The sequence below is a fragment of the Drosophila nasuta genome, chromosome 2L, assembly GCF_023558535.2.
Source record: "Drosophila nasuta strain 15112-1781.00 chromosome 2L, ASM2355853v1, whole genome shotgun sequence".
In the NCBI taxonomy this organism is placed as follows: Eukaryota; Metazoa; Arthropoda; class Insecta; order Diptera; family Drosophilidae; genus Drosophila; species Drosophila nasuta.
This window is the reverse complement of record NC_083455.1, coordinates 14,057,143-14,083,011: the sequence shown is the minus strand read 5'-3', so window position 1 is coordinate 14,083,011 and position 25,869 is coordinate 14,057,143. Positions and strand designations below refer to the sequence as shown.

The 25,869-nt window shown below is 36.5% G+C and overlaps 4 protein-coding genes across 5 annotated transcripts; 2 read left to right on the top strand and 2 right to left on the bottom strand.

Moving 5' to 3' along the window:
* The first annotated feature begins 1,984 nt into the window (after positions 1-1,984).
* On the top strand, positions 1,985-3,508 carry LOC132793695 (lysosomal aspartic protease). The gene has a single exon (XM_060803736.1). It carries the CDS (start codon positions 2,074-2,076, stop codon positions 3,394-3,396), a length of 1,323 nt encoding a protein of 440 aa, XP_060659719.1. The 5' UTR covers positions 1,985-2,073; the 3' UTR covers positions 3,397-3,508.
* A 1,964-nt stretch (positions 3,509-5,472) lies between these two features.
* LOC132798652 (lysosomal aspartic protease-like) lies at positions 5,473-6,831 on the top strand. Its single transcript, XM_060810590.1, has one exon. It carries the CDS (start codon positions 5,503-5,505, stop codon positions 6,739-6,741), a length of 1,239 nt encoding a protein of 412 aa, XP_060666573.1. The 5' UTR covers positions 5,473-5,502; the 3' UTR covers positions 6,742-6,831.
* A 2,144-nt stretch (positions 6,832-8,975) lies between these two features.
* Positions 8,976-10,368, bottom strand: LOC132792599 (signal transducer and activator of transcription C). 2 transcript variants are annotated; one of them, XM_060802030.1, is made up of 3 exons: positions 10,118-10,368; positions 9,570-10,054; positions 8,976-9,504 (listed from the first exon to the last, which is right to left on the bottom strand). In XM_060802030.1, exons 1-3 carry the CDS (start codon positions 10,149-10,151, stop codon positions 9,001-9,003), a joined length of 1,023 nt encoding a protein of 340 aa, XP_060658013.1. In that variant the 5' UTR covers positions 10,152-10,368; the 3' UTR covers positions 8,976-9,000. The 2 variants fall into 2 exon arrangements, with proteins under 2 accessions (XP_060658013.1, XP_060658022.1); XM_060802039.1 differs by having other exon boundaries at positions 8,979-9,414; positions 10,118-10,366.
* A 1,027-nt stretch (positions 10,369-11,395) lies between these two features.
* On the bottom strand, positions 11,396-15,205 carry LOC132798566 (uncharacterized). Its single transcript, XM_060810475.1, has 4 exons — positions 14,746-15,205; positions 13,178-13,429; positions 12,353-13,119; positions 11,396-11,608 (listed from the first exon to the last, which is right to left on the bottom strand). The coding sequence occupies exons 1-4, from the start codon at positions 14,770-14,772 to the stop codon at positions 11,488-11,490; spliced, it is 1,167 nt and encodes a 388-aa protein (XP_060666458.1). The 5' UTR covers positions 14,773-15,205; the 3' UTR covers positions 11,396-11,487.
* Between the last annotated feature and the right edge of the window lie 10,664 nt (positions 15,206-25,869).

Sequence of the window (25,869 nt, the reverse complement as noted above, 5' to 3'; positions counted from 1 at the left end):
AAAAAATCAGAATAAAAAAGAAATGCAAAGAGCTAACAAATGTTCGGCATTAGCAAAAAAAAAAGAAAACTTCCTTTACAATGCTTTGCATGGGAAATGAGCTTGGTCAAGTAGTATGTGATTTTGGTCAGTTTGCAAATGAATATAATGAATATGTCTGGTGCGCACGAGTTGAGTCGCAATGAAGTGATTTGTCTACTTTTTGGAAGACGACACAAGATTGAGACGCTGCACTCTCAAACTCTAAAATGGCAAAACAATTTAATGCTTGGTTGATAACCACCGCACATGTCGCTGGCAAATGACAGGCAATTGGGCGATAAGAACAGTTCCCAACTCAGCCAAGTCAGCCAAGTGGCTGCCCAAACTTCTCACTCTGCAACTCACTTTCATTTCGCAGACTGTCAGAAAAAGCGGCCCAACAAAAGCGACAACAAGAGCAGCCTCAGACAAAGCAAAGCAAAGTACACACAAATCAAGGGGTATGTATGAATGCAGAGGGAATCGCGGGGAGTTGGGGTAATGTATTGAACGCTGCCGATAAACATATGAAAAATGCACATGCGGCGCGCCAAGTTCAATTCCGGGGGCCACAAAAGTTTACGCCACTTAATAGAACTTGACGCAAATTCAATTACAACATTGGTATCCCCGACCTCTTCCCCTCTCCTTCTCTCTTCCCTTAAGCTGATGCTGCTGGAGAAAAAAAAAGAAACTGGCAAAAACTTGCTAAGAAATTTGCGGAAAAACGTTGCCGTTGCCATTGGCTTCTTCTGTGGAAAACTTTTGCCCACCGGCGGCGGTTTTTGTGTGATTTCTGTAAATGTTGTCACAGCCCTCCGGCTGCTGCCTCTCTCACTCTTACTCTCTATCTCTCTCTGTCTGGTTGGATGGCATTTGGCCAGCATTGGAACTGCAAGTTTAGTACTTGCGGCTGTTTACTCACCCGGACAGCTTGAGGCGAATCCCTTGCCCCATTTCGTTGCAATTAGCAAATAAAACTTGGCATATTTAAAGCGTCAATGAGGCGACGTCGGCTGACTGCGTCAAACTTTTGCAATCACTTTCATTTCACCATTTCGTATTGGCCAAAATAGCTAAGCTCAGCTTCTTGGGTGTCCTCAACTTGTAAGTCAAAGTGCTGCCCTCCAAAATAGCAAACTTGACTCAATGAAGCATAAAAAAATTGAAAATTTATATATTGAAACGTACATTTAAGAAAATTAAAGTACTGAAAAATGTAAATATTAATTGATACTAAAATTATATACCCAAAAATTGGTTATAGTCAACTCATCTTCTTTACCTGCATTGCACAAATTTTACTCTTATTTATACCTTGCTTAACATATAAATGTGCATTTTAAAAAGCCTTAAATAATATTTCAAACTATGTCTCTTTTGATTGCAATCTAAATTTATTATTGCAACATGTCATTAACATTTATAATTTATTTTTTAACTACATATTTAAAAATATTTGTTATTTTGTGCTCTACGTACGAATTGAAGAACCAACTCGGGTGGTTGTCTTGGCTAATAACCGCTTTCTTAATGCTACGGCAAGTTAACAGATGGCGCCACTTAACTGCTGCATGCAAGTCGACTTAACACTATCAGCCCTAGATGGCGCCAGTTAAACTAATAAAATCAAAAGAATCGTGTTAAAATGCATTCTTTTTATCAGCATATTAAAACATTTACAAATTCCAGTGCTAATTATTAAAACTAAAATTAATTCAAAATTTATACAGTTTTGAAATTAAATTTTATTAAACACTAACAATCTGGAAGATGGGATAAAAGTGACTTTCCAAATTTAACTTCATCGTTGCTTGTTATCAATTTTCAATTGTAATTGGAATGTGTAACTACCAAAAGTTTATATAATTTTATGGGCTAAAAATACTGTTGTAAAATTTGTGTAAATAACAAGAACTGAAGAATTTGCCAAATGCTGCACGTTCATCCTCTAGAATGCCGCAAGATAACAAACACAACATTGTGCAGTTCAATTAATATTCGTATAAATACGTGGGCTCGAGGTGCACAAATAACCAGAGCAGCGAAATCATGCAGTGCAATTGGAGGCAGAACTGGATGCTATGGCTGACAGCGTTGCTGCTGTTGTTGCTGTTGCAACTCGACGAATCCGTGGCAGCGGCAAAGAGTCAAAAACGCCGCAGACACAAGGCACACCATGTGAAGTTGGAGCGACATGATCACGAACACCACGAGAAATCGCTGTCGAATCTGCAGTTTGAAATGTTGGCACTACGCACAAAACTAAAACTGAAATCAAACGAGACCGTTTCCCAAAGCCAATCGACGACGTCAGTGAATGGAGTGAGCACCCCTCGAGTGCCGCTGGGCAATGCGTATAATACGGAATACTTTGGCACGATACAGATTGGCAGTCAACAGACATTCAAGGTGCTCTTCGACACGGCCTCATCGAATCTGTGGGTGCCATCGGTAAAATGTCCGACAAACAATTGCACCAACATGGAGCGCTACAACTCGAGTTTGTCGAGCAGCTATCAGGCAAATGGCACCGCCTTTGAGATACAATATGCATCGCATAACAATCAGCCAACGATACTCGAGGGATTCCTCTCCACGGACACAGTGACAATCGCTGGCCTCGCCATTAAGGGGCAAACATTTGCCGAGATTACCTCACTGCCATCGGGTGTGTTTAGTCGTGCCAACTTCGATGGCATCTTTGGTCTGGGCTTCCAGGAAATCTCCATCGATGATGTGACGCCGCCGATGTACAAACTGGTTGAACAGGATTTGATCACACAGCCAACATTCTCAATATATTTGAATCGCAATAATACGGGCACAATCGATCCCAGTGGCGGCAAACTCTTGCTGGGTCCAAGTGATCCCACATTGTACAGTGGCTGTCTCACTTATGTGCCACTCTCTGTGGTCGGTTATTGGCAATTCACTACCGGCAGCATTCAGCTAGGCGAAAGCAGCAACAACAAGCTTTGCAGCAATTGCGAGACGATTCTCGATGTGGGCACCTCATTGATTGTGGCCCCGTTGCCAGCGTTGAAGCGAATCAATGCTTTGCTCGGCATCACCGAGGCGGATAAACGTGATGGTGTCTATACCATTGACTGCACTCGGATTCCCAGCTTGCCCAGTCTAACACTCAACATTGGACGCCACGATTTCACCCTGAAGGCATCCGACTATGTGGTCCAATACAAGAGCACCTGTGTCTCTGGTTTCACCAGCCTCGATGATGGCAGCACCGAGTTGTCTGACGATCGTGGCACCGACTACAGCACACTTTGGGTATTGGGCGATGTTTTCATGGGTCCCTTTTACCTGGAGTTCGATTTGGGTTACAAACGCATTGGCATTGCGCCCAAGATATAAAAAAGATATTATCGATCCATTGCATAGCACAATTCTCCAATAGCTAATTTACCTTCTTTCTTTACACAAAAATGTCAATAATAAATAAAATACAAAATATCTAAATACCAAAATCATTTTCTTTATTGATGCGCCAGCATTGAAAATTTCCGTTAAGTAGCATAAAATCCTCATATTTCAATAAGCGACTGTGTGTAAGAGAGAGATGGCTAATGATTCTGGAAATGTGAAATACAAAAAGCATTTTCTTTATTTATACGCTAGCATTGAAAAGATCCGCTATGTAGCTTCTAACGCTGCATCATTCCATAAGCGACTGAGTAAAATAGAGATGGCTAATGATTCTGGAAATGTGACCGTATTTTAGTTAATATTATAGTATACATATCGAAAAATGTCCGATATTGATGGAAATCAGCTAAAGTGGAATAATTATTCTTCTTATTCTATTCTAATAATAACTTGCTAATCTTAATACATTAAAGTTATTTCAAATTGTGTAAGAATTTCTTACTAAGAAAGTATTGAAAGAAAATTATCAAGAGATAACGATGGAAGTCAGCTGATTATTCCCCTTGGCGCCTTCTGATTATAAAAAATTAGCAATTCTTTAAAATAAATAAATAAATAAATATGTCGATAAAATTAAAGTAAATAGACAGCCCCATAAGAAAATTTAAAAAAAAAATCGACGATCAATTTGACGAGTTGCTTATTATAATGTCAAACGGAAATAAATAAAGTTGATTGATGATTTAAAAAATAAAATGTGTATAAACATATAATTTTTGAATGTCCTTAGAGTCGAATAATTTATTACATTTATCATTCTTGGTTGATTTGCGTCTATTCCCTTTAATTTCTTCTTCGCGTGATGCAGTTTTGGTGTAAGGACTTGCATCATAAAATCGCATCATAGAAGCAGATGCACTTAGTGTGAATAGGCTTAAAGTTTATCATTGTGTATTGTGTCGCAAATATCAGTAGCACTTATCGATTTTGTGCTTTTTGTTGTATACATAAAATCGTCTATCGCATCGTATGTATACACAAAGACATATTGCTGATGACAGCGAAAATTTTCCATGAATGGAAAGCAAAACAAAACAAACAAAAATATGTACTCACATTTTTTTTGTCTCTCTTTTCTGCAAATTGCTTTTGAAAAATGTGCTTCCCCGAAAAATATCAATACGATGAAATGAATGAAGCATGAAATTAAATACAATTTCATCATGTATTGAAAACAATGATTTCTTTGATTCTTACTGTTTATGTTTATTTGCTGATAAAACATAAAATACTACCAAATTTGAAACCAAACAAATTAATTAAGCAAACATTATTCATCAATAAATAACAAATGACACAATTTTGTAAATTTATTTTTATCACATAAGTTTGGAATACTTTATAAAGAGAAATTTTAACACAATGATAATAATAATTAATAATGCCTAGATAACAACGCTCTAAAGACCTTGACAATCAATTATTGAAAGTCCGTTTGTTTATGTATTTGCCTTAAAGCTTAGTTTCCAATTGTGTTTCCTAAATTTGCTGCGTACTTTCATTCTGTTGAATAGCTTAATAAACAATTTGTTGTGTTTTGAAGATTAGACCAATACTTCTTTAATGGCACGACATTGGTTCATGGCTACACTGGAAAACATTTGTGTACCTTAAAGATTTCTTTTAAAATACATAGAAATATTTCAACTTAGTTATTGTTTAATGTTATACAAATATGATAAGCATTTTGTTTATTAAAACTTAAACGATTTAAGAATCATAAGTTCTATTATTCAGATGTTTACATCAATAAAAGTTATATTATTTAATGAACTAATCATTAATAGGTATGTAAGTGAAATGATGTTTGATGTTTGTTTAGTTTGCAATTTAACATTTCTTGCGGTGTACATAAAATGAGGCACAACAAAAATAAATGCATATCAATCAAAATGTTTATCAATTGCGATAAATTTGAAACTAATAATCGCCAAAGTGATCAATTCTGAGCAGAGCTTTAACATTTTGGTTTTTGGGACTGCTATAAATATGACTGCAGCACAGGCAAAGTTAACACAAAATAGAAATATAGAAATGCTCAAGTGGCTGATAGTTGTTGTGGTGCTTGTGGCTTTGGTCAGCGCCGAGCTGCATCGCATTCCCATACGGAGGCATCAGCAGAAGACGCACAAGCGTCAGCATATGAAGGCGGCAACCCGCTGGCTGCATCAGAAATATCATTCATCGGGTGCTCAACTCGAAGACTATGTGGTGCCCGACTATGCTGCACCCGACTATGGCAGCAATGACAGCGAGGAGAACTCGAACGGAAGCCAGGAGAGCGACAACGATTACACATCCGAATCACTGAGCAATAATCAAAATATGGATTACTATGGCGTGATTGCGATTGGCACACCGCCGCAATACTTCAATGTGGTCTTCGATACGGGCTCCTCGAATCTATGGGTGCCATCGGTGATGTGCCTGGCCAGCGATGTCGCCTGCCAGAATCACAATCAATACAATGCGAGTGCATCCAGCACGTATGTGGCAAATGGCAGCGGCTTCTCGATACAATATGGCACCGGCAGTCTATTCGGTGTCCTATCCACCGACACGGTTACAATCAACGGCCTCAGCATTGTGAATCAAACATTCGGCGAGGCGATCTCACAGCCAAATGGCAGCTTCACCGGCGTCCCATTCGATGGCATTCTGGGCATGGGCTATCAATCGATCGCTGTCGATGAAGTCGTCCCCCCTTTCTACAATCTCTACGAACAGGGCCTGATCGATGAGGCCACATTTGGATTCTATTTGGCACGCAATGCGTCCTCACTGGATGGCGGGCAATTGGTGCTCGGTGGCATCGACTATCAACTGTTTAGCGGCAATCTAACCTATGTGCCAGTCTCCCAGCCAGGCTATTGGCAATTCGAGATGATCAGCGCCGTCATGGGTGGCTATGTGGTGTGCTACAATTGTCAGGCAATTGCCGATACAGGCACCTCACTCTTGGCCTGTCCGGGCAGCTCTTACAGCACCTTGAATCAGCTCATTGGTGGCCAGCTGATCGATGGTGATTACTACGTTGACTGCTCCACAATTGACACGCTGCCCGTGCTCAGTTTCAATCTGGGCGGCACCATCTTTGAGCTGCCCGCCTCCGCGTATATCAGCACCTTCAGTGAGGGCAATGCCACGTTTTGCATGTCCAGCTTTACGTACATCGACACTGACTTTTGGATTCTTGGCGATGTCTTCATCGGTCAGTATTACACACAATTCGATTTCGGTCAGAATCGCGTCGGATTTGCGACAGCCGTTTAAAATAACTCCATAAATAAGAACGCAAATTTGACAACTGAAATAGAAAATTCTTTGAAATTAAAAATCTAAATATCGTGTGTATTCCAAAAATTCTGGTTGTTTTTTATTTCATTTTCATTACATTCATTTTACCTTCGCTTTAGACATTCTTCAATTTAATATTATATAAAATAGCTGCGAAATTTGACAGCTGAAATAGAAAATTCTTTAAAATTAAAAACAAATACTTCATGTGTATTCCAAAAATTGAATTTGGTTTTTTTTTTATTTAATTTTAATTACATTTGATAGCTGAAATAGAAAATTACACTCTTTAAAATTAAAAATAAAAACTTTGTGTGCTTTAAAAGTTGTTTTTTTGTTTAATTCATTTTCAATACATTCGTTACGCTCGTTCACTTTAGACATTTTTCAATTCCATATTTTATAAAATAACTGCATCTAAATGAGTGCGCAATTTGGCAGCTGAAATAGAAAATTCTTTGAAATTAAAAACAAAAACTGTGTGCCTTACAAAAATTTACTCTGATTATTTTATTTAATTTTCATTATATTCATTTTTCCTTCAATTTAATATTATATTAAATAGCTGCATATAAATGAGTGTGCAGTTTAAAAGTTGAAATATAAATTTTTACTTTTAAAAATTAAAAACAAAAACTTTGTGTGCTTTTCAAAAATTCAAGTTGTTTGTTTTATTACATTTCCATTACATTCGTTTTAATTTAACCCTATTTATGCATTCTTCTTTAATTGCGCAGTATATTATCATAATAGCGTAATACGATGCTCGAAAATTCAAACATTATTTTGAAATTATTTTTTTTTAGAGTTTCGTAAGATGCTTTATCGACTCGGATAAACATTTCATGCAAATATGGTCGTTCGATATACCATGTTTCGGTGTTTAAGTTGTTCTGGGCTTTGATCATGCGCAGAATGCGCTCATTTGACATTTTATATAAATATTCATTATTTGTTGCCAGTCTGTAAGTCGGTGGGAATTGATCTTCTTCCACTAGCATAAAATCGAAATCGCAATTCAACTGAATATTTTTAAAATTATTTCTGACCCAATTGGCTGCATCTGAATTGAGACAAGTGAGCACCAGCCAATAATCTAACCACTTAAATCCATCAAAATGAGCAACCGATGCGTTGTCGGATTCCATAATAGTCTTTAGAATCGCTTCCCTTATCAACTCTGACTGTTCCTTAGTCATTTTTGGTTTTCCTTCCGGAGCTACAAATCCCAGCCTCACGTTCTTCTCCATACTTGTTGTTACTTTGAGTGCCGCTTCAGAATAAAGACTGATTTCTATCCGAAAACTTGTGATGTGACAAATAATTTTTTTTTGCGATATTTCTAATTGTGATTGCCTATCGATAAATGTAATCATAGAAAGTTCCAGAAGCGAAATATAAAACGATGTTTTACATGTTTAAACTACTTGAATGATGCGATTTTATGATGCAAGTGCTTACACCAAAACTGCATGAAGAAGCCAGGAAGAAGCACATTAAAAAGGCAAAACAACCGAATATGATAATTGTAATAATTATTTGACTTTGAGGACATTAAAAAATTATCTGTTTATATACATTTGTTTATTATCATCAGTTGACTCAATTTATTCCAGTTTTACATTATAATAAGCAACTCGCTCTGCAACGATTATATTTTTGTAGAAAGTGTTCAAATTGATTTTATTTTCTTTAAACATTTTCTTATGCCTTCTATTTTTTTGACATTGGTTTTTTCTTAAAGAATTGCTTAGAAATTTTAAAAAATTTGAAGGCGCCCAAATTGCAAGTGCAATATAAGCTGATTTTCATCGATATCGCACTTTTCTCAAAAGTATTTCCCAAAATATGGCCACACTTTCCGAATCATTGCGGCATTCAGAATAATGCTCCATTAGCCGTCCCTCTCTTATGCTTTTTGAATGATGCGGTGGAAGCTTCTACTTAACGGAATTTTCAATGATACAGTTTAGATTAAAGAGCGTATTAGCTGTCCCTCTCTTACACACGGTCACCTAAGGAATAATGCAGAGGAAACTTCTATGATGCTCGTCGCTGGATTTTGAAAACTTTTTCATATTTCTGACGGCCGTTAATTTCAAAAAGCGAAAAAAGCAGCATCGTGTTGTTCTTCAATTGCAATTTATTGAAACTATAAAAGTAACAAAAAGGAAATACAATTTCTGTAAATCGAACAAAATGAATAAAAATGACATTTAAGCAAATATTTAAATATTATTTGCTGTCCGGCTGCTGCGTCTTGTTGCCGCCACTCAAGTTGTAGTTGCCTCCGTAGATGCCACGTGGAGTGCGCGACTGTTGTTGTTGTTGCTGCTGTTGTTGTTGTTGCTGCTGGGCATGCTGTTGCATTTGTTGTTGCTGCAACTGCTGCAGGACACGTTGTTGAAGCATCGCCTCATAGAGTATAGTTGCAGCTGCTGCACTGGAAGACTGTTGCTGCTGCTGGTGTTGCTGCTGTGCGACATTCTGGGGAAAATTGGCGGCCAACAGCTGAGCATAGACCTGGGTTAGGTCATTGACATGACCGCAGGCCAAGCCATAGATGGGCATGGACATGTTGTTCGGTGCACCAGCGACCAGATGCTGCTGCTGTTGGGCCTGCTGCTGGGGCAGTTGTTGCTGCAACAGCTGCAAATAAATGTGAGACAGTTCGTTAATAGTGGATGGCGCTGCACGTCCCGCCACGCCAGCATCGCCGCTCGCATTTGGCGCCACAGACTGTACAGTAGAGTAGAGAAGATGTTGGGACTCGGTCGTGGGCAAACATTCCTAACGAAACTTACATTGCTCCCAACATTGCCGTTAGCATTGACTTGACGTGCAGCCGCCGCCGCTGCCAATTTGTTGCGTTCATACAACGCACGTTCTGCTTTCCCGAATCCTGGTGGCAAATGCTGTGACCTCGACTGGCTGCCCGACGACGCCGCCGATGACGATCCCGACGATCGCTTGGCCAACTTGCCATCGCCAGTGAGGGCATAACGCTCGGCTGCCTTGTGATAGCTGAAGCTGCCATGCTCCGGATGTCCCGTCGTATCGCCATAGAGAGCGCTCAGCACCTCGGCCAGAAAGCTAGTCGTTGACTCAGCGCTGGGCAGCTTCATGCTCTTGCTGCCCTCGGGCTGAGATTGCGGTTGAGGCGGCGCCGGTGGCGGTGGCGATGTTATCGGCGTCGGTATCGGTGTCGACAACTCTTCGGATTGGGCGTCGCCATCGATCATTGCATTGGGTCGCCAAATCTTCTTGGCCAACTGCTCGTACATGTTGGCTAAATGCAAAGTGGATAATTACCATACAATTTCGAGTATTTGTAACAAACTCCTTTACTCACGCTCCGCCGATCTTTTGGCACCGTGAGAATCCATCGAACACGTTCACAAACTTTAATGCAAAACAATTTCGTTTCAGTCTCAAATTCTGCAATTTACTTTTGTTTACGTTAATTGTGCGTAAATCGATCTCTTTTGCTCTTTTTGCTGCTTGTAATTATTTATTTGACTTTTAATGATTTGCGTATCGAATTAGTTTCACATTGAAAACAATAGCACGCTGTTATTGCCAAAAGTAACGAGTGAGAAAAGTCTGTCACATACATAAACAAAAATGAAAAGGTTGCTCACAAAAATGGGCAGCACTGGCAAGCAACGTTTTTAGTTCCTATTGTGAAATGACACTCGCTTAATTCAGCCTTCGAGTGACAACAGGCGAACAAGCTCTAAGCTTATATATATTATGTAGTTGACATAAATATATAGTGTTCACATAAGAATGCATTATTTGTGAACTTTAAATAATGCAATTTGTGCAAGCATGTCGAACTTGATTTTCAATTATTAATAAGAAAGCTACAGTCGAATATACTCGACTGTGAGATACTCGATACCCATTTTGTTGCAGCATCGCCTCATAGAGTATCGTTGCAGCGTCTGCTGTGCTACATTCTGAGGAAAGTTGGCGGCCAACAGCTGAGCATAGACTTGGGTTAGATCAATGACATGACCGCAGGCCAAGCCATAGATGGGCATGGACATGTTGCAGCAAAGCAAAAAAGCAAAATTAGTACAAAATGTACAAACTTATATACCGCAAAAATACAGAAAATATACCAAAAAACTATATTTGGTATATTGATATCAAAATATACCATAGACTGCAAAATATACCAGATTGCCACCCAAAGCAACTAAAACCCGTACTAAATAAGTATCTTAATATATATCTATGTATATCTTAAATAACTCCTACAATTTATATCTGATCGCAACCAAATTTTCAGTAATCATAAATACTATAGCTATTGTATTATTGTATGTACCAATAATCGTCGTTTTAGCTTCAAAGTACAATATTACTTCGATTTTTGTCGATTTGCGTGGGTGGAAAAAAATATGAAACAAAGTGCTGTCGAAAATTATACATCCATCTCTTATAGTCTCTGATATCTAAGGTGTTCATACAGACAGTCAAGAACATATGTACATATATACATTATGTGGTTGTAGATAACTCCTTTTGCCTGTAACATACATTGCCTGGAGTCACAAAGTTAAAAAGCCTTTCTACCCAATGGGTAGCAGCTATAGAAAAACTCCAAAGGCATTTTTTTTTTCCTTTCTGAAGATAACAATATGTTTATTTTAATCAAGAAATACAACAACTGAATTAAAGCGTCAACAGTACGAAATTAAATATGCAACTATCTTATAATGAAGTTGTTGGTCCCACAGCCTCTTCGACAGTTTCAACAATGGCATAACAAAATCCAGCTCCAGTGCCAGCTAATTTTGCAAATCCCGGCAGCTTTAATAGAGTTGGTTGCGATCTGCAAATAGTTTTCGTGATTGTTAATGATGATTAGTGAACAAAGTTATGTTACTCTTATCCTATTCTACTCTAAATTGGTTATAAATAATCTTAATAGTCATCATTTGAAATTGAAATGTTTTGTCCCTTGAAAGCAATGCATGTGAAGTTTAGATTTTGTATAATGGAAATTTAAATTGATTACGTTGATTATTTAATTATAGTCAAATGATTAATTTAGAATTCATTGATATTCAAATGCTTCAAGCGTAGTTAAAACTGAAACTTAAATGTAACGATTTTATAAAACTTGTTAACTTTAGCCCAATATACAATTCTTTAAATAGTTTACAATCAAAGATTTTTGAAGTTAAAAGTGCGTTACAATTGTTGCAACAAATTGGTTTTCAGTTTTAACTACTAATTGATCTTAGAATTCAAGTATTCAGTTTAAGTTCAAGATAATGATAAATTGCTTTTTAATTTCAAGTTCATTCCCAGCTTTGAGCTGGAATCTTTTGCAAATGATTTTAGAATTTAAGTATTAAGTGAAGTTCAAGTTGACAACAAATTGATTTTTAATTTCAAGTTGATTCTTAACTTTGTATTGGACACTTTTGCAAATGAATTTGTATTTCAAGTATGAAGTTAAGTTGTCCACCAAAATGTCTTTTAAATTGATTCTTAACTTGGAATTGGAATTGCACTTCAATTCCAAATCCTTCGCTAAGCTAGTTGCAACTTTGTATAGTAATCAGCTTACAAATTCTCTGTGGCATTGTTGCCACAATTGCCGTGCTCGTTCCAGCCCCAGGTATAAATGTCGCCGGTTGTGGTCCGCAACAGACCGTGCTCGGCACCCATGTGGAGACGTGCCGGACTCTGACCCTGCTCCAGTTGCAGCCGAAGTGGCGTTGGTGTCGCCTGCTGTTCGCTGAAGCCACCGGTGCCAAGTTGGCCATAGCAATTACGACCCCACAGCAGGATGCTGTGCGACTTAAGGACGACGGCATTGTGGGTCCAACCGACGGCCAGTTGATGGACATCCTCGTCGAACTGAAAGGCATTCGACTGGCAGAATTTATTGTCGCCCAAGGCGATGATGCGTCGCCGGCTGCCCGCCTCCAGATCGATGCACTTGAGCAGCATATGATTCTGTCCGCTGACCAGCGAGACAATCCGCAGCTCGTTGGGATTGTGCGCCTGGATCTTCATGACATTGGCGCGATGCAACGATGTGGCCGTAATATCCAATTCAATTGGTGGCGGATCCATGATGCGCAATCGTCCGAATATATAAATTTTATGATCATGTGTTAGCACCGCACAATGCCGCAACCCGAAGCTGATGCGCTGCGCTGCCTCATCGCGTGGCAGACGGACTGGCATCGGACGACGGACGGCCATGAAGCCACGCTGACAAATGCCCAGCTGCTGAAAGGCATTCGAGCCCCAGACGAACAGACGCTTCGTCACTGTTATGGCACCCGATATATCCCAGCCGCAGCTAATGCTCTCGATGGGCACTTCCTGGTCAACAAAAAAGAATATTAATGGAACTGTTTGTATTGTTGTGGTTCAGATTTACCTCAAAGTATTCTGTGGGCACCATGCTGAACTCATTGTGACACTCCTCCGTCGAGTTGAGACCCAATTGGCCGCGATTATTCCAGCCGCAGGCATGCAACCGACCGTTGCTGTCCAGGATGAGCACATGACCTCCGCCACCGCGAATGCAGCGCACCAAATGCGGCGCAAACGAATATTTGGTCAGGCGTTGCGGTGACATGCACAGCTCCGATTCGTAGCCAAGGCCAAGCTGGCCATGAGAATTGGCGCCCTGTGCAGGCGCAGACGCAGACGCAGGTCAAAGGAAATTGCTCATTAATTTGCAATGCAAACGACATTTTCACCGAAAACCATTTAAAAAGTCGCAATCGAGTGTGCTCGATTGTGGAATACCCTTTTAATACCTTTCACTATGCACGACTGTCATATGCTTTCCAGCTTAAAATGGTTACAAAGTTTAACAGCCATTAATTTGCAACCCTTTAAGGAATAGATTTAAGATATAATATCGCATATTCTTTTGATCGATTCACGGGACTGCCTAAAAATGGTATACTAATATACATATATTTATAATCTACTAAGTCCGATTATAATCCGATTGTGCTGATTTACTCTTGCTCTTAACAAATCTTTTTCTTTAGAACACAATTTTTTTATATTATATATTTAAATTTCCTGAAAACAATTTTATCTCTTCTTTAAAATATATTTTACTATACACGACTGTCATATGCTTTCCAGCTTAAAACGTTAACTAACTATAGAAAATTTAAGTTTTTCCTAGGCACTCACTAAAAATCGAACAGCTATGTGTTTATTTCTTTTTGATAGTTAACAATAAATGTATCCAAAAGATTACTTAAAAAAGTAATCAAATATCTATGTTATAATAGTTGATTAAACAGTGCGCGTATAAATTATCTAATAATATTTATTGTTTTTAATAGTGATAGTGTTAATTTTAATTTTATCTAACCTTTTTAAATAATAATTTCGTATTTCTTTTAATCGAATCGATATGCCTGGCTTAAAAGCTCAAACTATGAAATATTTAATATTTTATTTCTTTTAAGCAAGATTCCACATCTTAACGGGCAGATTAAAAATAAAAATATTCTATTATACTCTTTATTCTAATTATACTATATTGCTAGAAGAGTGCTTGGAAATTTAAGGGATATACTATTTTTAATTTGACAATTTTGATCTCCTCATATTGAGGCACAAACATTTTATATTTCTGCTCCAATTGTATATCTTTCTCAACACTTTTAAGAATTATCATAAAATTTGTAGACGTTGGTTTAGAGTTGTAAGACGAAGTTAGATAAGACATCATATAATCTCTATATAGAAACTTTTAGCTAATCATTTTTTCATTCATTTCTTGATTTGAGGGGATGACAAATTTTAGAAATTTGCATGAAATTTGGATACGTTTGCTTAGGAGTTAAAAGACAAAGTTAATTAAGCTTAAATAATCTCTGCTGATTGATCGCGCTTTATATGTTCTAAGTTCTGAATTTTAAACATAATTTCGGTTCTCTTGTAATGAAAGTTCCCTTTCAAACGTTAGATTCTTACCCAGGCGTAGACATCGACGACATCCATAGCGACCACCAGTTGCACAGGAGACTCGAGACGAGGGTCAGGGACGTGGCAAGTGGCGACGGCGGCGTTGCACTTCCGCTTTGTGTTTCACACGTTGATTTAATGCGCCGCAGTCACGCCAACAATGTCCGTGTCGACTTCGCCTTTTTGTGCCAACTTCTGCTTCTACTGCTTCGTTGACTGTTGCAGCTCGTTGTCGTCGTCGTCCTGGCACGTTGCGTTGCCCTGCGCTGCTCATGTAAAACTGAGACTTTTTGCTGCCGGCCAAATAACTTTTATATCGTTTCCTCGCTCTGCGCGTTTGTCCTTGCCGCAACGTTGCCTCAAATTGAATACATTTATTTGATTTTACTTTTGATTTTCATTGAAAATTGCACATTCAATGCTTTGTTCTGCTCTCGGTGCAAACGTAAACAACGCAGTTTCCATTGCAGCGTTGCCACCCAGTTGCCATTAATTGTTTTGTTTACATTCTGCACGCATTTATTTTTATTATTGTTGCCGGTTTGACGGGATGGCAACATGCGTATCTCATCTGTTCGCTTATCGCGGCAAGTATGCTGATCACGCTGTGTGCGATATTTGGTTCCGCAGCATAATGAATGAAACACCCTGTGTGCAGTTCCAATATCTTAAAATATATCGTATAATTAGTTCGTTGTCTATTATTGCGATTGATTCGTTTAGAAGTGGATTCAAATTTATACAAATCTTTTTATTTGATTACTGAAAATTAAAAAAATTATTATAATTTAAACTATTTAGTTATTATAAAAATATGCAACTTTATTTACAACATTCAGAAATAGTTAAAATACGTTTTCATTTTATTGTAACAGCTAAATAAAATCAAATATATATATATATGTATATATATAAATCAGAAATCCTTTAATATGTTTTCTTTTGCAATTTTATATTACATAAAATAAACATGAATGTTTACATTGAATTTATTTTGCAAAATAACATATGGTTATATGAATATAAATTTAAAGTCAATGTATAAATCTTTATTTCAATCATTTTTTTTGCAAGATATTTAAAGCTTTCTTGTTTTCTTTTTGTATTTCATTTAATAGTCAAATTTGCAACATTTCCTTTTATTTCATTGAAGAATACATTTTCATTTAAACTTTATAGCGAATTTATTAAATCAAGCTTGCAGCAATACAATTATCATAAATTGCCTTGACAACTTTATTTGTCAACAATTTTAACAAAGCACCTTCTATTAGAAAAAACACATAATAGCTTATCATATTCGCGCCCACCATTTAGTAGCACAAAAAACAGTTGTAAAATTGGCTTAAGCAACTAGCCGACTTGAAAATACCCAAAAGAATATTTAGGAAGCATTAGTTATAACGCTAGTTGGACACACACAATCAATTTTCTGCAAACTGCCTCAATTAATTGGCCAGCTATAAAGTTACACAATTTTGCATGCAATGAAAAGCGAAGCGAAAATGACCTGCGACTGCGTCCGCTTGCGTGTGGCGACGACTTTTCCAGCGACGCGTCGTCGTTCAATGTGAAAAGCATTAGTTTTTTATTTGTGGCGTTTAAGGTGTAGGCAAAGCCCGTTGCTTGATCTCTGTTTTGCATTGCAAATGCAAAGCTCAAAGTGCATTTTTCACCTGACCAACGGCTACTAGTTTTTTTCCTCCCCTTTGCTTTTTCCATTGGTGTTGCATGCTATCGGCACATTGCGGCATTTCTTATGTCCTGCAGTTAGGGCGAGTATGTTGCGCATTTGTTGCTGCCGTGATTTCAGTTGCTTGTAATTAAAAACTATAAAGTATGATGATTATCTCTAATCGATGCCGAAGATTTAATGCTCTAACAGATCGTCGAAGCCATAATCGAAAGTTACAATTGAATGTATTTGCGTATTTTTGTACTTCTAGATATTAATATCTTCAATTTGAAGAAATTAAAAAGTGTTTACTTAAGTGATTGCAGAGTATTCAAACTTCACTGTTCAATAGATGTGTTTGCTAATGAATTTTCTTTCTCAATCTTTTTCCCTTATTGCTGGCGACAATTAAAGCTTAATTAATATTGCTTGCACTTTAACCTTCGCCCTGAACTTTGACTGTGATAATTACAATATTTCTATATGCGTTAGCGTGTCGGTCTAAGCGGAAGACGTGTAATCGCTTTATATGACCAAATAAGATATTAAATTGAACGAAAAGCTTACTACAATGCTCAAATGCTATACTCAGTTGTTTTGGATTTATTATTATTAAGAAACTTATTATAAAGAAACTTTTATGTTTGAAATGTTTATTATATATTTTGATAACATCTAAAAAATTAGGGGAAAATAAGTAATGAATTTAATATACATATTTTAAATATTTGCCGATAATTTATTTTATTCATTATTTTGTTTTAAATGATATTAAGTTAAGTTGTGTTTTTAAATATTATTCTAATCTCGTGAAATTCAAATTTAGCGCTTTGGAACTAACTACTAGCTCTTTTGACGAACTTGTTCCGAGCAAAACACATGCGATAGTTTTATTACGTAATTAGTGTTGCAAAACGATGCATATAGTGTTGTCTAACAGTTGAAACCGTAGCAAGAGCGCGCATTCAAATTCTTTGGTGTCTTCTATGGATAGACTTGCGTGTTTTTTCCCGGGAAAGTAATTTCAGACAAAAGGCGAACGTGACTTCATTTTCCACATGTTATTCTCTTATTTTGCGATTTTTATGCATCTTGTTGTCATCTTGTGCTTTTAAGACAAAACATTTCTTCTTTTGTTTTTTATATTACACATTTTGGAAATTAAATCTAATTTGATGGCGGAATCTGTTGTGCTGGCTGTGTCTGCATTCGCGTTTGGCTTTGGCTTTCATGCTTCACTCACGTTTGCCACGACCACTTGCCAACCACGTAGACCGCACACATTCCGCCCACAATGTTGAGGGTGAAAAGTGCACATGTTTGCATTTTCTTTGCATTGTTTTTTATATTTGCTCTTTCCTTTTTTATTTTATTTTTTATTTTTTTTTTTATTTTAATGGGTCGATGGGTCGGTGTGATGTTCTGTCGAGAAGGTCGGAAATGTCGATTGCCACTTGTAATTAAACGGTTGCTTTTTAATGCCAATTGTTGTTTCTCTTTTAACCTTCCTTCAACCAATTGAGTTATCAGCAGCTGTGCAAACGACTATTTCCCTTTAAACTTAATTAGATTTCAAATGGTTTTCTCTTTTGCAGTTGTTTACTATTTAAGGTAAGAAATTTCAAAACTGTTTATTAGAAGATAACTTCTATAAAAAGAATGTAAGAGTCTCCAAAGTTTACAAAAAACATTTTTCAGATTTTTAATAATCTTTGTTTAAGAACTTTTAAAGTATGATACGGGAAAAAAATAATGATCAATTAAACAAAAAAATCAATGTGATTTTTATTAGTTGCGTTCATATTAATATTATTAAAATAATTGAAACAATATAATTTAAGTACAAAAATGAAAAAATGAGTTAAAATGAGATAAAAAGATTTCAAATTTTTCTCTAAAAATAAAAAGCTAATAAAATGGAAAAAGTGAATTCAATGAACAAACAATTGAAAAGATTAATAAACATGAATAACATAACAAATTCTAAATTACAACTTTTTCTCTTAAAATAAAAAGCGAATAAAATAAACATAACATAAACATATTTATAATTCCACTGTCATTTAAAATTCAACCGCTAATTAGTAATTCTACTGGTATCAATCGTAGTGAATGCGATATCTAAGCTGTCAAATTGTATAATTGAATATTCCCAAATTTGATGGTAGATAACTTCTAAAATGCCTTATGCAGCTGGATGAGCTCTTTTGCGGCCGGCAATTGCATTTGATGTGAGATAGACGCTGTCAAAATCAGAATCAGAATTCGAATCAGGAACATAAATTTTGAAGTACTCGCTGTAGTAGTTAGACTGGCATGGCGAATGCATTTGGGAAACAAAATTCAACAATCGAATGTGAACGAGTCGAATGTGAATGTCGAATGTCGAATGTTGATGTCGATGTCAGCGGACAAAAGTCATTTGACCACTAATCATGACTGCGGTTTCGGCCGTTGTCCATTGCTCGGTCAGGCCACAGACACACACACATCAGCACACACACACACTTATCAACACACAAACACATACAGAGAAACGAATTAAGGCAAAACCGTTGTCCAAAACCAATTCTCATTCGCAATCCCGTTCCGGTTACCATATATAACCATATATTACCATATAACCCAATACACTGAGAAAAATACTTTTAAAGTCAAGATATTGGTCTTAATACTAAGAACTTTGGTATTAGTAATATGAATTTTGGTCTTAGTACTAAGAATTTATTTATAAAAAAAAGCGTCAAGAACGTGAAAATCTTAATGCTTGATTTTTAAAATTCTTAATTCTTTCTTAAAGATCTTAGTTCTAAGACCAAAATCTTGATTTTAGAAAACACTTCGTGATTTCAAGAGCATTTAATATAAGACCTAAGTTCTTATTAATAAGAGGAAAAAAAACTAATACTTTTAAGACCAAAAATCTTATTATAAGATCAAAAAATATAACTTTATAATTTATTGAAAAATGTTTACTATTTATTTGTTACTTTATTAATAAGAGTATAAAATCTAATAGAATTAAGACCAAAAATCTTATTATCTTATAATTTATTACAATATAATTTAATATATATTTTTTCTATTTATTTATTATTTTGTAAACTTATTATTTAAAAATCACATTCAGTTATTCAGTTCTATATGCCTAATCATTTTGCATATGAAATATTTATCATTTGGAACCTAGGACCTCCGCTCTTAGATAAACAATGAAGAATGGTTGAATAGGAATTCCGAAGAAGTGCAGAATTTTGTGACGTACTCATAAATCTAGTATTTTTTTGGTTTTATTTTGAATTAAGAATTATTAAGAATTTATTCTTAAAGTGGTTTAATTTTACGAACACAATTTGTGAGTTCTTTGAAAATTGGTCTTTGGTTTTCAGTGTACTCATTGGAAATGCGAATCAAATTCCCTTTCCGCACAGAGCAGTCAAATTATGAAAAGTGTGCACTTTGCGTCTGACACTTCAAATTAAATTTGAAATTTCAAATGCTTTTGGTCGGGATGAGAGGGAGGAGGAGTGAGGGGTAGTTGCTGTGCATTCCCTAATTGCTCAATCAAAAACGTATGCAATTCCTTTGGGGGTAAAACCAGAAAGTCGAAGCTTAAAATATATATATGTATATATAAGAATAGTATTTTGAAAAACTGCGTTTCATACTTCAACTTTCTTGTGCGCGACGCGTCGCGACGGAAGCAAAACGGGAAGTGTTTGGCGGTTGAGCGACTCAGTTGAAGAAGCACAAAGTGGGCAAGTTTGAGGAGGGGGCGGGTGTTAGGGAGATAAGGGGATAGGGGGTGGTTTAACGGAGGGAACGAAAGTGATTGCCACAGGCAGCGCCAAAGACAACAATGCCAAAGTTTGGCTACTGCCATTCCCCCAAAGAGCAATGCGGTTGGTCGTGAGGGGTAAACGAAACGGAAACGGAAGCGCATTGAGCAAAGTTGTTGCAGTTGTTGGCCTTTTGTTTCGCCATTGCAACGGTGACGGCGAAGGCAACGGCAACGGCAACCAGCAAAGCAATTTAAGTTAAACAAGCGCACAGAGTACACACACTGACACACACACACACACCCACACATCGCCTTCCACTTGCCTCTTACTTCAGCTCCATCACACACAAGCCATTGTGGCTGTCAAATATTTTTTTAAAAATCTGCTCAAGTTTTTTCACATCGGATTTGTGCAGCACTTTTCAAAAATTGTTTTCCTTGATTGACTTAAAGTTTCGACAACGTATCGCAAATCATTTCTCATGCCAGACGAGTCCATGAATCGAATTTATATAATATATATCGATTAATGCTGTCAATTTAAGAATACGAATTTATACATTCGAATAGAAGCACGAATGGAATTTTATTTTGCTGTGTCTCAATCAACTTCAATATGAACAAGTAAGAAAGCTAAAGGAAAACAGTGTGGTAAAAATTTTAAAATATACCAAATTCATATACCATAAAAATACTAAAAATATACCGAAGGTTACACTTGGTATATTGATATGGTAATGCATTCTAAATATATTTAAAAATATACCAAAGGCTACATTTGTTATATATTACTTCATACAATATATACCATATATTGCAAAATACAATTCAACCAATGCAACTAAAACCTAAATTCTTCTAAAATTCTTCCATTTCATGAAGGTACAAAACTATAATACCCTTCTAATTTATGGATAGCTGTTAAAATAATAATAATATATATTTTCTTTTTATTTATAAAAATGGTTACTGAAATTCCGCGTTAATTATTTAACAGCATTATTTTTAGCCTTACAAATATAGACTATTTTTCAGTTATTTATCGAGTTTATTTTAGCGCAATTTTATCTTATTTTTACCTTGTTAAGTAAGTGAAAATCTGCTTAAAAAGAAACTATAAAACTGGGCGTAGGTCACTAAAGATACTTACTAATTTGTAATTAATTGCTGCTAATAAATTTCGCAATAAGTTAAACTGCAAATTTAGTTCGCACTTATAAGGTGGGACTTTATCGATAAGTCGTTTTATTTTGCAAGTTCGCAGATTGAACGGCTACAAAAGCTGATGAAAACTAATTATATAGTTGCCAGCAAGTTGAGCAAGTTTTTCAATATTTCAAGACGAATGAATCCCCCATGGAGAACGAGCATTCGAATTCTCAGGCAATTTTCACTATGCTCTCGTTGGCAAGTTGCGCCTGCTCGATAATTATTATGTAAATTGCTTAAAAATGCACCGCAGGTAAGCCCAAAGGATTCACTTTGTTCCGGTCGCCACTCGACTCTCTCTTCTACTCTCTCCTGCCATAACTCCTTTGCCGTCTAGTCGCCTCAACGTCTCGTCGTCGCGTCGTTGCGTCGTCGTCGTCTTTTTGGCCAGCCGTCGCGCTGCATTAAGCTTGATTGCATTAAGTTTGCTTTCGCCTTGCCAAGTGCAGCTCTACGGGGAGCGGGAATGACTCAGCTTGTCCTCATCATTCCCTGCCCGTCCTCCTCTTCGTCTTGTTTTAATCTATGCACTCGGAATTTCTTAGCGTGCATTCCGTATTAGCCAAATTTTCGCATGCTTCGTTGAATGCCTCTCGGTTGCAAGTGGAAAGTGGGGGAAGGCATTCTCCTCTCCCATCAGTCAGCTGATGGGTGTCGATGTGGCAGCTTGATTGAACTATTGCTGCACAGTAGTATGCAAATTATAATGGCTGTATTTCAATTTCTTTTCATTGCAGATGACAGCATTGCATTGTTTGTCTTTGGAAATTGTTTAATCAACTTTCTTTGGCGCTGCTTAAGGTAAGTGTCACGTCTTTTCCATCTTATACATTATACGAATACATTTGTATATTAGAATCTATAACATTTGGGTGTTTTTAATTTTAATGTGTGAAATATATAATTTATTCTTTTAATTTTGATTTGTCTCCAATGTTCATCATTATTCTAATTAAACAACTTATATATTTGAAATTAAACTAATTAAAGTAAATTTGTTGAAATATATTATTTATCTTCATTATTTTAATTAAAAAATTTGTATATTTTAAATTAAATGAGTTAAAGTAAAGTTGTTCAAAAAGAATAATCGTTAATCTTATAGAAATTTTTAAAAAAATATTTCTTGCATTCAAATGTTTTGAAAATATTTTGATGTAAATACGTTGCTCATAACATTTTAAATCTTTTTTGTAACTTCACAGTAAGAACAAAATCTTGAATCAAGATTGTTTAATGCCAAAATTGAACCAAAAAGGTTTATCCTTAAATCAATAATTCTAAAAAAACCCAATCCTAACAAGTAAGAAAGCTACAGTCGTGTGTACTCGACTGTGAGATACCCGCTACTCATTTTGAATAAAAGAAATATATTTTGCGGTATTTTTCTCAAAATATACCGAATATACTGCAAAAATACTAAAAATATACAAAATATACAATATTTGGTATATCGATATAGTACCGCATTCAAAATATACCATAGACGGCACAATATACCAGATTGTCAGCAAAAGCAACTAAGACCCCTAGTAAGTAGGCGTTTTTGCCCACATAAAAGTATTTCTTTAATAACTTCCAAAATTTTTATCTTATCGCAACCAAATTTTCAGGAATCATAACTACTATAGTAATTATTGTATATACCAAAATTCGTAACTCTAGCTTTAACGTTTTTTTTTCGATTTTTTTGATTTGCGGGGGCGAAAGTGGGCATGGCAAAAATTTGAAACAAACTTGATCTGCGTGCAAACATAACAAATGCTGTCAAAAAAATTAGAGTTCTATCTCTTATAGTCTCTGAGATTCAGTGTTTCACACGGAGAGACGGACAGACACAGACACAGACGGACAGACGGACATGGCTAGATCGTCTCGGCTGTTGACGCTGATCAAGAATATATATACTTTATAGGGTCGGAGATGCTTTGTTCTACCTGTTACATACATTTCCTGCCGGCACAAAGTTATAATACCCTTCTACCCTATGGGTAGCGGGTATAAAAATCTTATTTCAAGATTGTTTTTTTTAAGATCGAAAAAATCTTAAATCAAAATTTGCAATTAACCTTTATATATAGCTTTTTTTCTCTATCATTCCCGTATGTTGAAATAAAATCATTTAAGAAAATATATATTTTAATTTTTTACTTGAATTAAATCATTTTCCCATATTTTTCCTAATTTTTTAATTAATGTTTTTCCCAAATCAAATAATTTCTAAAAATGCTTTTTCTTACGATTTTTGCTTTAAATGCGTACTTCATCTTTTATTCGCTTCTGTTGCGAATTTGCTCCATTGTATATTGTTCTTTGGAAGTTTACTCGCAGTCGACAGAATATTGATGACTTTGCCCTTTCAATGTCCCAAATCTAAACTGAATGCACGGCCAACGGATGTGAGAAAGGTTGAATGCATCGATACAAGTTTCGATGCTGTTTAATCTTAAGAGATTTTCGCACATTGTGTGGCCGGTTTTCCGATTTTCCGACTCTCCGCTTTTCCCGTTGTGTTTCAGTTGCACATAAATAATTTGTGCAAATTGCACAAGTTTGGCTGGCCATCGACTTGGAATGCATAATGCAACGCTTTATTGAAATGTTGTGAATTTTTCATTTGTTGCTTGGCTAATTGCCACATTTGACTAATGGCAAGTGGCAAATGGGAAGAAGCATTTACCAGAGAACTAGAACAGATCCACTGTTTCCACTTTTGGGACTTTATGCAAATGAGTAGGAATGAGTGTGCGGTTCAGACTCTCGATGTCCTTGGGCTTCGTTGTCTGTGCTGCCGGATGTCTGGTGCGTCCTTCGAGTTACGCCTCGCAAAACTGTTTTCATGCCCAATGGGCAACTAATTATTTGTTAACATAACACGAGTGGCAATTTAAATGCAATTAAGTTCAGCTGCGTAGGCCAGAGCCACACAACTCCCAGACCTCATCACCGACCTCAGCTCGATGTGGCTTAGTCGACTCGACTCAAGTCTCTCGGCCTCTCGTTGTTGAAATGGCTCATTAGGGCGTGTCCTTCAAATATTCACTGCACAATTGAATGCAGTGCAGCGAATCAGCTACAGTTTCAGTCGCAGTTGGAAATGAAAGTCATTCAAGTGGATTAAATTTCTTTAAGCCATGGCTGGATTTCTTGAACGAGTTATGCGCAGTTTAAGAAGGACACTTTTGAGTAATTTATGAAAGTCTAGCGTCTTGAATTTTCTATCGTTGAAGAGCTTCGATATTTTTCAATTAAAAATGTGTCTAATAAATTTGTGCGTAACTTGATTGCAGTTGCATAATTGAATCGAAAACAATTGTTTAGTTGATTGTTTTCATAAATATTAAAGTGATTTGACCGAAACTCTTTTGTGTATGACAAATTGTTAAACATGCTTAATTCAATCTAAAGTCAACAATGCGTAGCAAGCACAACTGCAGGTTTGGCTCCTTTGCATGTTGAGATGCTAACTTGACAATTTAATTACCAACCGAGAAGAGACAGATATACATAGACAGAAAGAGAAAGAGAGCTTGGACCTTGACCAGTAGTCTATGCGAATCTCTCTCATCCAAATCCGATTTCAAATCCAAAAACTAACCAGCAACAGGCACTTCATTTTCATTTCTGTATTGTTTGTTTGCCAGACAGAAGCAGAAGCAGAAGCAGAAGCAGAAGCCAGAATGGCAGGCACGAAATCTATTTAGACAAGAATTGCTGGCCATGATTTTAGCCAAATTGCATTCACCCTCAAAAACTTGGTTAAGCCAAATGCGATTACATGACAACAGCACAAAGAATGCACAGTTCGAAACGCATGCTAAGAAGCGTCTGCTTTTATGAATCGAGATCGAGGTACTTTAAATACTCGAAAATTGCAAGAAAAATACGATAGTAAGCCAAGAAATTAAAGTGGTAAAGTGGTAAACAAATATTAGACTAATTAATTTTATTTGTTTAGCTCCTACTTCTTAACAGTTAGCTCCTTTAGCTCCTGCTTGTTAACAGTTGCAATGTTAAAAATTAGAGAAATGTTCTTTAAAAAATGTATAAATTAATAAATTTATTTTAAATGAATTACTTCGCTTACTCCTTTAAATAAATATTAAACTAATTTTAAATACTGACCAGATTGACTCACGATCCTTTCACAATATGAAAGAAAGAGCATTCGACTTTCGTCATCAGTTAATTGCAGCATCATGATAGGGTTTTGAATGTCAAATGCAGAATGTAATGCTGATAAGACCGACAAAAGCTGTTCCCATTAAGCCACCAACAAAAATAACAATTGGACAAATGTGTGTGTATGTGTGTGTTAGCTGGCAGACTGTCAGGCTGTTAGGCTGCTCTGGCCAGCCCGAATGAGATGCATGCAAATGAGCTGAATAATGAGCAGTCGCAGTCGTCGTCGGTTCTGATCTGAGTGGAAGACAATGGACAGCAGCTTGTGTTGCCTAGATTGCTGCTG

Coding starts and splice junctions, on each gene's coding strand:
- LOC132793695 (XM_060803736.1), top strand. CDS start 2,074: ATGCAGTGCAATTGGAGGCAGAACTGGATGCTATGGCTGACAGCGTTG.
- LOC132798652 (XM_060810590.1), top strand. CDS start 5,503: ATGCTCAAGTGGCTGATAGTTGTTGTGGTGCTTGTGGCTTTGGTCAGC.
- LOC132792599 (XM_060802030.1), bottom strand. CDS start 10,151: ATGGATTCTCACGGTGCCAAAAGATCGGCGGAGC. Junction 10,055..10,117: donor TGCCAAAAGATCGGCGGAGC/GTGAGTAAAGGA, acceptor CTTTGCATTTAG/CCAACATGTACGAGCAGTTG. Junction 9,505..9,569: donor ACGGCAATGTTGGGAGCAAT/GTAAGTTTCGTT, acceptor TCTACTGTACAG/TCTGTGGCGCCAAATGCGAG.
- LOC132798566 (XM_060810475.1), bottom strand. CDS start 14,772: ATGGATGTCGTCGATGTCTACGCCTGG. Junction 13,430..14,745: donor TCGTCGATGTCTACGCCTGG/GTAAGAATCTAA, acceptor GCGCCTGCACAG/GGCGCCAATTCTCATGGCCA. Junction 13,120..13,177: donor TGCCCACAGAATACTTTGAG/GTAAATCTGAAC, acceptor TTTGTTGACCAG/GAAGTGCCCATCGAGAGCAT.